This window comes from Folsomia candida, unplaced genomic scaffold (genome assembly GCF_002217175.1).
Source record: "Folsomia candida strain VU population unplaced genomic scaffold, ASM221717v1 Fcan01_Sc004, whole genome shotgun sequence".
NCBI classification, from domain to species: domain Eukaryota; kingdom Metazoa; phylum Arthropoda; class Collembola; order Entomobryomorpha; family Isotomidae; genus Folsomia; species Folsomia candida.
Genome location: NW_019091196.1, coordinates 2,132,126 through 2,145,557, shown reverse-complemented (window position 1 = coordinate 2,145,557; position 13,432 = coordinate 2,132,126). Strand labels below are relative to the sequence as shown.

The following is a 13,432-nucleotide window of genomic DNA, read 5'->3' as shown; positions in this document are numbered from 1 at the left end:
AATTGGGGGTATTAAGTACTTTTTTAAATATACAAATTTGTCATTTAACGTTTGACATTTTTAATAATTCCTCAAGTTTTGGAAATTTATTTTAAAATTCTGCATAAATTACAGTACAATTTCCTGATCTCAAATTCTGCCTCAATTTCTAATCCCCCCCAATTTTAAGAAATCCACCAACTTTCTTTGGACGAGGAGGCGATCACTTCAGTGCAATTGAGCAGAAGGGATTTGAGCTTGGAATTTTTTCTGGTAGGTTTTTGTGGTTGGGATTGATTTGATTCGATCATGGTTTGCTTTGATTGCCTGCCTCTCGATCCCCTCCATTTAGTCCAAGATCAAACGCTTCCTGCTCCTCGCGAGGAACGGCCAGGAAGGAAATCGGGGCCATCAGCAGTACACATATGTACAAGAACGTGGAACATTAAATGTTGTTTAAGGGGCTGGGCAAAAAATACGCTGGTTATTTTTTGGGAAACTTGCTACCAACCATGAAAATTTTTTGGACAAGTCGATTCAACGAGGGAATTCACGCAGTCCTTGGTAAGTTTGTAAAATCCTATAAACTTACGATTTTACAAATATTTCGAAAGGGGACAACAACGCAGAACGACATTACATGTTTTGGGGGATTAGGCAGAAAGGATGTGAGCCATTTTCTGCGTCACTTGCTACAAATCATGCACATTTTCCACAAAGCAATTCACACACTCCTGGTAAAATCTGTTAACGTCCAAACTGTTACAAATTTTACAAATACTTCGAAGGCAAATTAGTTTCCAAATTTGCGTAAAGTTATTTAATATCAAGAGCGTCTCTGTATGTTGTAAAAGTTTGTAAAATTATTTCACAAAATTTACGGATTTTAAGTTACAAATGACTTCGTGGATCTTGGCCGACCTTATAAAATAATACTGATAACACCAGAAACTGTTTAATCTTGCATGCGTAAGTTTCCAAGCAATTCACACGAGTGAGGCGTACCAATTTACGCAGTCCTTTTGGAAGGTTTGCATATAACATCCGTAAAATAGGCAAAATTACAAAGTTTTAGTAATATGTATTTTCAAGGAAATTTATCCTTCAAATTTGTGTAAACTTACTCAGATGAAAGTGTTTCGAAGTATTTATTAATTAGTATAACCTGGACGACTTTAGTGAAATGTACAAACTTGGAGAATTTAATTAAACATACAGATGTTAATTTTGTTCCATGAATTTGAAATCAGTCGATCGTGATTTCAAATCCGAACCTTATTTTCTAAATTTCTACCAAATCGTAATTTTTGATTAAATTCAATTGAATTTTTGAAGCACAGTAAACCCCACTAATAAAAGTTTTTGCAGCATTTCATACAAGAAAATACAGAGACGCCCTCGAGCTCTGTAGTAATTTGGCAATAAATATATTTATTTCTTACAAAGTGCGTTATAAATGCATGAAGTTTTAAAGGATAAAAAGACGCTCTTGATCGGAGTTAACAAAAAATTAGTAAGCTATAAATATTTGTAAAATTTCGTAAAAGTTTGTAAGTTTACGAATTGCACCCATTTTACAAAGTTACCAAGGACTACGTGAATTGCCTAAAAGATGTAATGGGGACCTTTTTTGTGGGCGTACTTTCCGCACATCCCTCGAACCAAGAAGGCCAAAGGAAAGCAAGGAAAAGGAGATTCATGCCCAATTTGAGTCACATAACTGCATCCTGTATATCAATTCGGGTCGGAGAAAGTATGCGTAACGGGGTAAAAATTGGCAATACAAACTATTTACCCACGAAAAATTGGCTCGCTGAAAATTCTATTTTTGCGATTCACCATTTCTTTAAAATGATTTCTCCTTCAAAAATTGATTCCAAGGAGAAAACTCACATCATAACTTATAAATAGCTGAATTTCTTACACAACTTTTTGCAGAATACTACATGCAAATTTTGTTTACACATGATCATATGCAACTTAAGAATTGCATCCTGGTTTAAATTTAATTTCATAATTTGAAGAGAACAGAAATTTGTTCTTGACAGTTTTCAGGTGTTTTTAGATACAAGTTTTAGGCACAAAAGGTCAAGTTTTGAAATTCGTAAAAACTGCATATTAGAAACTTGTAATTTTTCGAAAATGTAATTTTTTACAATTTCAATAACCGCCAGGTTATTTAAATTCAATTTCTGAATTTGAAAGGGGTAGAAATTTCTTTCTGGCATTTTATACATTTTCTAAAAACAAGTTTTATGCATAAAATATCATATTTACAATTTTGAAATGCTTAGAAACTGCATAGAATAATATTAGCAATTTTTTGCTAACGTACTTTTTCACAATTGAAGATTTTCTTTCTTCCATAAAATCTATTTCGCAAGTGGAAAGAAACTCTAAAAAATAAATATCTAGTTGGATAAAAATTGGCATCAACGATCGACACGGAACGCCTCAGGCACGTGGAGTGGGGACCAAAATGAAATAAATAAAGTTACCAGAAAATTCACAGATTGAACTGGAAGTAAAGAAAAAGTGAAACTTGGCACAAATCGGAATATCCATTTTTTGTAATATGACGAGAGATTGATCTAGGATATTTTTTCATGCAAAATTCCTTTAGGACACTATTTTTGCAATAGATATTATATTTTTCGTAGCAGTTTTGCTTAAATTTTACATATGAAAAAGCACATGCACCTAAAATATTTTTAACATTACTGACTCTTTTCAGTGTAAACTTCTGACGTTGAATTTACTCAAGTATAACCAATTATTTTTTATATCACGCTGAAAGCCTGATATCTTTTCAAAATTTGCAGCCAAATTAGTCCCATTTCAATTTGTTTTCTCATGTCGAATAATTCCTCAAAATTTCAATCTAATATAGAAACAAACGGGAACATTACGTAAATAAAAGTAAAAAATAATCCAACGAATAGTTAGAACATGTAAGGAAGCAGGTAAATTAACAAATTTGTGTTCGAACTTTTGACGTTTTCCCCGTTTTTTACGAAAAGTGTATTTAACAAGATGAATATGTGGCAACTACGAAGATCAGTTTATAGAAATTGAAACGTTCTGTGTCAACAAAATGGCCGGTCTACCCACCTGTTTGTTCATTAATTTATATTTTCAACGTTTATATATTTCACCAAAGTCGTCCAAATTTGCAAATTTGCAAACATCTAAACTATATAAAGCAGGCGAGTGTATCGCTGCTGGGTCGGTGGCTTAGTTGAGAAGTTAGCCTCTCCTTTTCTCTCTCCACTCTGCAGAGAGAACAGGAGAGGCTAACTTCACTAATGTTGGCGTAACGGGCTTATCGACGGGCCTATTTTGTACGTCGATTGACGGGCTTCTACACTAGTGCATCATATATTATGCAAATACTTTAATTAACAAATAAAAACATTTTAATTCTAAAATTTACAAAATTTTACCTTGGTCCGATTCAGTCGGATTTTTGAAACCTAATAAAACTTTTCTGATACGTTTTGTAGAAGTTCGTACAAAAAAATTCATAGACGTTCTCAATCGATGTAGTAAGTTTGCAATGTATTCTCTGTACCCTGATTATTATCCTTCATATTTTTGTAAGCTTGTAGAAATATTTGTAACTTTACTAAATTAAAAGCATCGCAGTGTCCATTAATTTAAAACTTTTACAAAATTCGGAAACAATTGGAAACTTCGCTAAGTGTATTCTGTTTACACATTTACAAAGTGCAACTTACAAATCTAAATACACTTCTGATTAAGGCAGCGATTGATAATTTTGTATCATTTCGCAAATTCTGTAAACTTTTACAAAGTTGTATAATTTTTTCTGAGGAAAATTAGCTTCCAAATTTTTGTAAACTTACCCCGATCAAGGGCGTCTCTTTATTTTGTAAAAGTTTGTAAAATTATTTAACAAATTGTACGGATTTTACAAGTTACTACAGACTGCGTGCATTGCCTCAGTATTTTCGGTTCTTTGCTTCGTAATAGAAACGTTCATGTGAACAATTTGCAAAAAATAGAGTGAAAATATGTGAAACAAATTTTTCAAATGAAGTCGGTTTAGAATTTAATCCAAATTTAAAACTTTGACGCCATTAGAATCAAATTATAAATGACACATAAAATAAAAAATTTCATAGGTTTTATGCAGCGCAATACGTTTGGGTGAAATCATTGATGCTCAGGTTAATTGAGTTGTTTTGTTTTCTAAAATTTGGTAAAATTTTGACTAAGTTTCCAATGAATTGCCTCATTATTTCTTGTTTTGAAAGATAAAGAATTTGCAACCTTGCAAATCAAAAACATTTCAAAAAATATTGTGAAGTTAGTAAACAATTTTGGTAACTGCAGCCAATCTTACCGTCCTCGTCCGTCCTGCACAAGAGCGGGGTTGAGACGGCCCCATCGCCGACGACGGTGAATCCCCGCACGGTGACGGAATAATTGGTCCATTTTCGTAACCCGTGCAAAACGAGGTCTCTCTCCGTCGTCACTTTGGTCTCGATTTGGTCCCCCGATTCGGCCTGGCTGTCCATCCCCTCGTCCTGTCCTCCTCCGACGAGGACGTCCACTTTGTAGCCTTGGACGACCCCGTGTCGCGCTTCGAGCGGTGGTGGTTCCCAGCTCAGCGCCAAACTTTGTGGGGAGGTGGATCTGCACTCAAATTTCTCTGGCGGCTGGGTGGGCACTGAAAAAATTTGAAATTTATTTTGAAATTTTATTTTTCTTGTCTGAAAACTTAAAATATAAGTTGAAAACTTTAGGCGATGTTTAACGCCAAAATTGTGAACCTTCTAAAATCACGTATACGTAATAAAATTTTAAAGGTCGACGCAACCGTAGTCTCCTGGTAAATATTTAATAAATTGTTGGTAAATTTAATTCATTATTAAGTTACATATGCATATCTATTGAGGAAATTCCCGTGGTCCTTGGGTGCTTGAAAAATCCTGAAGCTCTTAATCTTTTTACCAAAGTACTTATTATACAAAGTTTAACGCCAAAATTGAGAAACTACTAAATCATGCGTATCTGGAACAAATTTCACAGGTAGAAATGGTGTGTTCCTGTAACAAAATTTAGCAAATAATGTTTGGCAAATTTAATTCAGAATGAAGACTTAATTATCTGTATTGAGACAATTCACGCAATCATTGGTAACTTATTAAAACGCATAAGTTTCCTAAAAAATACAAAGCTTTAAACGTTCTTGATGGGAGTAAGTTTACAAAAGTTTGTAAGCTAATTTTCCTTCGAAATATTCAAAAAAGTTTATAAGAGTTTGTAATTTTACGGAATTTACGGATTTTACAATGCTACCAAGGCGTGCATGAATTGCCTCAATAAAACAATTTAATTTGTAATCTCAACAATCTCGAATTTTGATCGCCATAATTATTTATTCAGAGTGTCGACGATGCAAACTTGGTAATTCCAGTGAACATGGAATTATTACAAATTCATGACATCCGATCCATCACGTGCAAACACCTTTCACTCCCAACTTTCCAGCCAACTTTGTCTCTAATTCAAATAGGGTGAAAGTGAAAGCTTAAAATCTAAGTTTATAGCTATAGTTTAACACCAGAATTGTGAAACTAGTAAAATCACGCTTGTCAAGTAACATTATGTAGGTCCTAACTCGATAATTGCATGTTTGTTAGTTTGTCACGGAATATTGGTAATATTTTGTAACCGATATTTTGTTAAGGTTCTTGCCCATTTGTAAAAATTTGTCAGTTTGGGATTCGCTAATGTATAAAAGCCTTTTATACATTAGCTTTTATTAAAAGGTTTTCTGGAAGATTGAAAAAATTCAAAAATTATCAAACCCATGGGATTGATAATTCGAGATTTCTGCAGAGATCTCGAATTTTGATCCCTACGTGATTCTTTAGAGTGTCGACCATGCAGATGTGAGCATGTAATTATTACAAATTCATGGCATCTGATCCATCACGTGCCACCTTCATTCTCAATTTCCCAACCAACTTCTAATTCAAATCGGGTAAAAGTGCTGGCCAGGTGTCAGCCCCGATTTAATTCCGCACTCAGCAACGCCTCCTCCCACGTTAATCTGCATATTACATTGGAACCCGACATCAAACAAGTGATCGATGTTAGTACAGATGGGAAATAGGACGTCTCGACCCCGATAAAATAGGACACATTCTTTGCGCACGCTCCATGAAATAAGTACTTCTTCTCTTGGATCCAATTCACTCTCAAGAATGAATGATTTATGAGAGAACTACACCATCCTAAAAATGTTTTAAGCACTATTTTTTTTTTTTGCAATTTATAATTTTGGCAGATTTTCAATTAATGTAATTTTAATACAAATTCAGTACAAATTTCAACTTTCAAAATGTGGGACAATCCTTGCGACGTTTGGAGATTGACAAACCCATAAATTCCCTAAACTTACAAACTTTTGCAAAACTTTACAAATATTTCGAAGTAAAATTAGCTTAAAAATTTTTGCAAACTTACTCTGATCCCGGTTTATAAAGTTTATAAAATTATTTTCCAAATTTATGGACTTTTTCAAATTGCCAATTACGACAAAGTATTTTAGTATCATACTTCGTAATATAAATGTTTATCTGCAGAATTTGTAAAAATAGAGGATCACTATATACCATAATTTTTTTTACAGAGGTCGTTTGAAAATTTAATGCAAAATTTATAACTTTGACGCCACTCCATTAAAATTATAAATGACCTGAAACCAAAACAGTTGTACAGATGAGTGTTGTTCTATACTGTACATAACTTAATTTAGAAAGTTAGAATAGTCAGAATTTGGCAAAATATTTTAGGTTAAAGTTAAAAAAAATATGCCATTTTTAGCATGGGAATGGAATAGAACTTGAGCCTGCTTTCTCCGCCTGGTAAAAATCCCACATTTTTCAAATTTGACCACAAATATTTTGACAAATTCCCATCCTCACACAAACTGCCTTAAGAAACGTTGGTTGTATTGACTTGGACTACATAATTTCCAAATTTCAACCAAATCGCAGGGTTACACTTCGCACCATCGCATTGTCAGAGTTAAAGAATTTGTAAAGGCTACACAGTTTTGATTCATTAAAAAATGAAGGTGTAAATGAAGTTGTAAAATTTCGAAAGGAATTTCTTAAATTTGTCGGTTTCAAGCAATTTAATAAATTTTACAAAAATTGTTTACAAAGCTGACGTAATTGCATTTTTTGGCTCACCGTCTTGGAGTGTGGTGGCGACGGTGGGGCTGCTCGAGGGTCCGGCACCCTTCGCATTGAAGGCCTGCACAACGATGGTGTATCGCGTAAACTTTCGTAAATTGTCGATCGTCGTTTCACCCCCAAAGTCCTGGCCAACCTGGAATTTAAGTAAGGTGCGGCGATACTTAATATTACCTTACCTTGCTTTTTGTAACAAATAATTCGAAAAATTTGAAAAAATCTCACAATTAAATAATACTAAAATGTAAAATAAGAAAGTTTAAATAAACTTTTATAAGAAATAGGCGCTTTGGTATAATTGCAATTCACTCGGATATTCGCAACCACCTAAATTTACAAAGGTTTCCACAGATTACGAAGGAATATGTTGCTAAAAATCTATATTTTTTAAATTTTGTATACACGAATGCTACAGAACTTGTGAAGTCCCCCGCTTTACAATATCCAAATGAACCGAATCAAAATACATTTTGAAAATCTTGATTTGAAAATTAAATGGGTTTAATTCTTATTGAAAATTTTCATAACTTGGACGATGTTAGTTTAAATTTTAGAAATGCAAACAATGAAATGGAAAAATAGGTGATGTGGAGAAAACATTTTTTTATCATTTCTTGCTAAAATTGGTCAAATATTGAAAGTATCAACATAATAACAATGTTTGCAAACTTCTCAAAAAATGTCTCGAAAAATTTTTGCTTCCAATTGCATCCTAAATAAAATTTCAATTGCAAAAAAAAAACATTCGTACTTACATACCGAATACCCTCATTTCTTAAAAATGTATCCGCAACCCCGTTAAAAAAAAGAATACCTTCTGTCACCCATTTTCCACTTTCCCCTTAAAAATAATCATTCACGACTTTCTCTCAATTCACTTCACTTCATTCATCGCACATCACGAGAGCTTTGCCCAATGATAATGTCATTCCGTCTCATCATCACGTTACTTGCATATATCGTAGCATTACACGCACTCTTAGAAATCCGGTATTAAAATAGTACCAGACAATATCATATACCACTCTACCAAAGTGGTATTGATAAGTAATACCATTTATGTAGTAATAGCTCAGTATTAAAGTTTTACCATATCTGTAGAAAATTTTGTATGGACTGGTATAAATTTAATACCAAGCGGTAACAAGTTTAATACCGAGAAATCAATAAATGCCTGACTATACCAGATTTCAACTGTTAAAAATCTGGCAGAGGCATATATTTATTTACTCCATTGATTTGGTAGTAACTTCCTACCGGATGGGTAGTAGTTTGTTTCTTAGCGGTAAAGCTATTACCGTGCCGGTAGAGTCATACATATATGTACTCGGGACGGTAATAATGTATTACCAGATTTCCAAGAGTGTAACAGTGCTCAATGTTCTCCTCCTGAGCGATATGACTTTTTCACTTGCACTCTCCACCAAAAAAAAGAGAAAGTGGATCCCTCCTCGGGGACCCGTTAAACGACTTAATGCCCTTATTTGGCCCGAATTTGAAAGGGATCCCCGGTCCATGAAAAAGTTCCCTCATTTGCGAAAACAAAAGGAATATGGAGTCCAATGCGTTTGAAATTTTTGGAAAACTACATATTCACATTTTATTCCTCAAGTTTATGGGTCAATTGAGAAATTTAGTTTTATTGTGTGTCTCCTCCTTTTCCTATTTAAGGAGGAAATGAGAAAAGTTTTTGCTGCTTGATTTTTAATATTTTCATGGGTCGATGATCGACAAACGAATAAATACGTATGATAAAAATTTAGACGGAAATATCTGCAAATATTTAGCGATAAAAAGTTCCAAGAATTATTTTGTTTTCAAAAATGCTTGAAAAATGTATGTAAAATTTCTTTCTTTGAAGACTTTTCTCCATTGCAAATTATGCTTGTCATATTTTGCGTATAACTCAAAATTTATGCGATATTTTCAGTAATTCTGGTGCATCGTATTGGATCTGTTTAAAAAATTGAGCGTTATAAGATCTAGAAAAATATCAAAACCGACGTCCGGCTAAAAGTACGTATGTTCACATTCTCTTCCGAATTTCACTTAATGTGCATCTCTATTTTGTGTTCATCTTTTGCAACAGGTTCATATATTTTCTTGTAGGAATAAACTGAATTTAAAACTTAAAAAATTTCTGCAGGCGACACATGTTATCTGATTCTATTGTAGTTCCTCGAACCAATAAATATTTTCCTGAACGAATTAAATTCTCTCAAACTCCAAATGAACCTTCAATGAAATTGTACAATTGAAAATTGTAGCACATACATCCACCGTTTTAAAGTGGTATCCATGCAAATCGGCTAAATTTCCGTGTAAATGTGAATGCAGCAAGCTCCTCCCATTTTCCCCCGTCGTGGTCACACCCTCATTTCCATCCTCTTGTGAAAGCAGCACGGGATGATCGGCCAGAGCGAGGGAGAGTTCTCGGTAGCCGAGATAGTAGCCTAAAATCTGCCCGTGCCAGAGCGCCCTTTCCGGCGGGGCCCAGCAGACCCTCAGTCTCGTCGAGGAATCCGCTTCCGCCACGATTTCGATGGGCGGGCCTTCGGGGGCTTCCTCGGTCGTCGTGATCTGCACGACTTCCGAGGGCGGGCTGAAGCCGACCCCGTTTTGGGCGAGGACGCGGAGATGATAAGTCGACGAAGGGGTTAGGCCTTCGACCAGCGCGGTGGATTGGGTGGCGGGAACGGCGAGTTCTTCGACTTCGGCTTCAGTCCAGGTTTCTAGAAGGAAGGAAATATAGAAGTAGTTTTAGGCGGGGATTCGATTTAACTTTAAACCAGCGTTTAATTAATATTTACATTCAAAATAGAATGTAACAAAATTGTCACAGCTTGTAGTTACTCTAAAGCTATTACGATTTTAGGTATTATAAATTTCTGCAAAACTCAAATTTGACATTTCCCGGTTAGAAATTTGGTAACAATTTTGAATCTCCCGGAAATTATTGTTACCACCAAGCTTGCAAAGAGATATATCGACGAATGGTACCACACGTTTCTTCGAAATTCAAATTTGACACTTCCCCATTTAAAATTGGTTAAAACGTAGAAACAATTTTGAATCTCCCGGAAATTATTGTTACCAGCGTGGCAACAGGTGACAAAGACTCATCGCAGAATTGTATCATAAATTTCTACCAAACTCAAATTTTTGGCATTTCCCGAGTGGAAATTGGTAACAATTTCGAGTCTCTCGGAAATTAGTGTAACCAGTTTGGTAGCATAGCCATTCCTACCGTGACGATTTTATTACCTGTGCTTACGTATACGTTTTACCTTAAAATATAATGTTCTTACCAAAATATCTAAAATATTTACATCGACTAGTTGTTCTAGCAAATTTATTTCTTGCTATTGTGTAACTGCCAACGGGAATTCTATGCCATGACACGTCTCATTTGCATACTGTCCTCGTTAAAAACCTTTTTGTTTCAACAGATTGGACTCGTTTCTTTCTTATGAACATTTCCCAAAATTTATAACATTTTCTCATTAAATTTATTCAAGTTATTTCTTTCCTTCCCGAAAACATTTCTTGTCTTGTTAGTCGGTAGTCCCGACATTAATTTCTTTCTGCGCTGACACAAAGGAGGAGAAAGTGAGGCTAATAATAAAATAATAATAATGGTAGCAAAACAAGCATGAAATTCAATGAACGTATCGTTCTTCTCCCTCTTCACAGCTACACTCGGGTATTTTATCTAGCTAAAAACACACTTAATAATCCGGGAACAAAATTGTCATCGAGATGGTAACAATTTTTATGCATATCTCAGCCAGTCATTGGTAACTTTGTAAAATCCTCATTCGTACAATTCTGTTGATAAAATGCTGTATCTGAAACAAAAATTAAATACTCCAAAATTTAAGAATATTAACTTTCGCCGTTATTTCTTTACATAGTTTTAATAAAACCCGATTAAACCCAAACCCAAATTAAATTCAAAGCCCGATTTCTTTATTTCCTTGTCCTAAATACTGAGGTAATTCACGCAGGCCTTGCTAACTTTGCAAAATCCTCAAGTTTTGTAAAGTAATTTTAAGGACTGCTAATTTTTTCACAATGTTTGTAACATTTTGCAAAAGTTCGTAATTTTACAGAGTTACCAAGGACGGCGTGAACTGCGTGTTTTACCGAAATAATGAAATCGTTACCACAGTCAGTTTTGCACCCTCAAACTTTTACAAAATATTAAATGACGCCATTGATCTTGCTAATTTTCGTCGAAAATATTTGTAAGATGTGGCAAAAGTTTGAAATTCCACGGGTTTCACTGCTTTGACGAAGTTACCAATAACAGCTCGAGTGAATTGCTCATTGTTTCTATCGTTTACGATCGAAAGAAATCGTTACCAATTCCACCAATTTTGGTCCCCGATTATTTCGTGTGTGTACCACCCGCCGCGAAAATGATGTCGTATATTGAGATGACAATTACTTGGCCCGTTGGCTCCTGGGACAAGAAGGAAAAAGTGAACGGAAGGAGAAAGCTGGGCATGACCGAGCTTCATCTGGGGAAGGATTTCTTTGCGAGTCGCGTGAACTGAGCCGTGTCTGGAATCTAATTTAATGGACTTCTTTCGCGAAAATAATTAAGAAATCTTCTGCAATGCACGGACCTATCTTTTCCTTTTCACTCATTTTCCCTTTGACTTTCCTCTCAATCATAAATTCCAGTGTTTCGTTTGACACGTCCAAAAGCGTATTAAACTGCCCAAAATAATTTAAAAATTTCCAAAAGTCATGTCGATTTGTAGAAAAATAGGGCAAAATGTTGAAAGTTTTTTATGAACCACTTTTTCGCAAATCTATGCATGGATATGTAATCTCCCATTAATTTTGACCATTTTGGTTAGTCTGTAAGTAATACGACAAACTTTGGAAAAATTTTTGTTTTGACATATGAGAAATTCAGAAATTTTGGAAACAATGCTGCATTTGCATTACACAGCAAAATGCTCAAAATTAATGGGAGATTCGCAAATATTCGTCAACTGATTATCGACAGATTTCTAATGAAAAACCCATATTCTAAGTATTTCGAACATTTTTAGACATTTTTGACTTTCAAATTTCGGTATCCAAACCTTGTTGAAAGCCCATTTTAGATGGTTGTTTTGGACGGTCGTGGACAGCGAAACCCTGCTAAATACCAAGTCATCCCGGACCCGAGCATGTTCCAGATTCGTGTAGTAAATTAAAATTAAAATGTGAAGTGAAATGAAAGTCAAAGTGGCCAAAGGAATGGATGCGAAGAAAGATAATTAATTTGCAAAAGGGAACACACAAAGTATGAGCATGCCGGAAAAGAAAGTGGATCCGTATGAAACTGGGACGACGAAAAAATCACCCATTTTTCTGGGAAATTAGTAAAAGAAAAAAAGTTGGCAAAATTGATAACATTTTTAACGGCAACGCTATGAAAGTGACTTTTTTTAAGTTATAAAGAAGAGATGAAAAGAAAGTGGGGAGAAATTGGGAAATGATAAATAATATTTCTTTAAATGCATGCGTTTTATTCCTATATTTAATCATGGCAACCGAATTTTGGGTATCTGCTAATGCTCTTAGAAGTATTCATTTATACCATTTTTTAAGTTCGACGTGGAATCTGTACTGTATAATTATATCAAAATTAATTGTTCAGTTTCTACGTCAAACTTAAAAAATTTATGCAAACGTGTAATAGTACAATTTTGAAGATATGGGCTCCCTCAATTAGAAAGTTTACCATTTGTCTTTGATCAATTATAATGTAACGCACACACCTACACCAAAATTGATTGCATTTTTATTCTGCCCTCGAAATTATTGGAAACGATGACAAATCATGGGAAAATTTATGCACTTAAAAATTTAAACCTTGTTGAGTTCTTACCAGAGGGGAACTTGCTCTGAATGATGAAGTTGATGAGGGGACTGTTCCCGTTGAAGTTTTCCAACCAGGAAATCCCCACCGATCGGCTCCCCACCTCAACCACCCGCAAATTACCTGGCTGCTCCGGAGGCTCTGAAATTAATCAGTTAAAATTTAGCGATAAGACTTTTTATTTGCTGCAAATACTTTTCATCTACTCGGAAACATATGGTTTTTGAAGAGAATGGAAACAAATTTTTGATAAAAGAAAGGTTGTATTTGTTTTTACTGAATTTTGAAAAAGGAAATGTTTTTCAAACAATTTGGGTTTCACACTTTTTAAACGTTGAAC

At 34.6% G+C, this 13,432-nt stretch overlaps 1 protein-coding gene across 2 annotated transcripts in view; it reads right to left on the bottom strand.

The window, feature by feature from the left end:
* The window catches only part of LOC110848293 (Down syndrome cell adhesion molecule-like protein Dscam2), a 102,887-nt gene that overhangs the window by 20,146 nt on the left and 69,309 nt on the right, over positions 1 to 13,432 (bottom strand). For both annotated transcript variants that reach the window (XM_035851022.1, XM_035851023.1), the window contains exons 21-24: positions 13,102 to 13,233; positions 9,486 to 9,943; positions 7,209 to 7,347; positions 4,346 to 4,672 (exon numbers count right to left, since the gene is read on the bottom strand). In XM_035851022.1, coding sequence (XP_035706915.1) covers positions 4,346 to 4,672; positions 7,209 to 7,347; positions 9,486 to 9,943; positions 13,102 to 13,233 — 1,056 coding nt within the window. The remainder of the gene's footprint in view (positions 1 to 4,345; positions 4,673 to 7,208; positions 7,348 to 9,485; positions 9,944 to 13,101; positions 13,234 to 13,432) is intronic.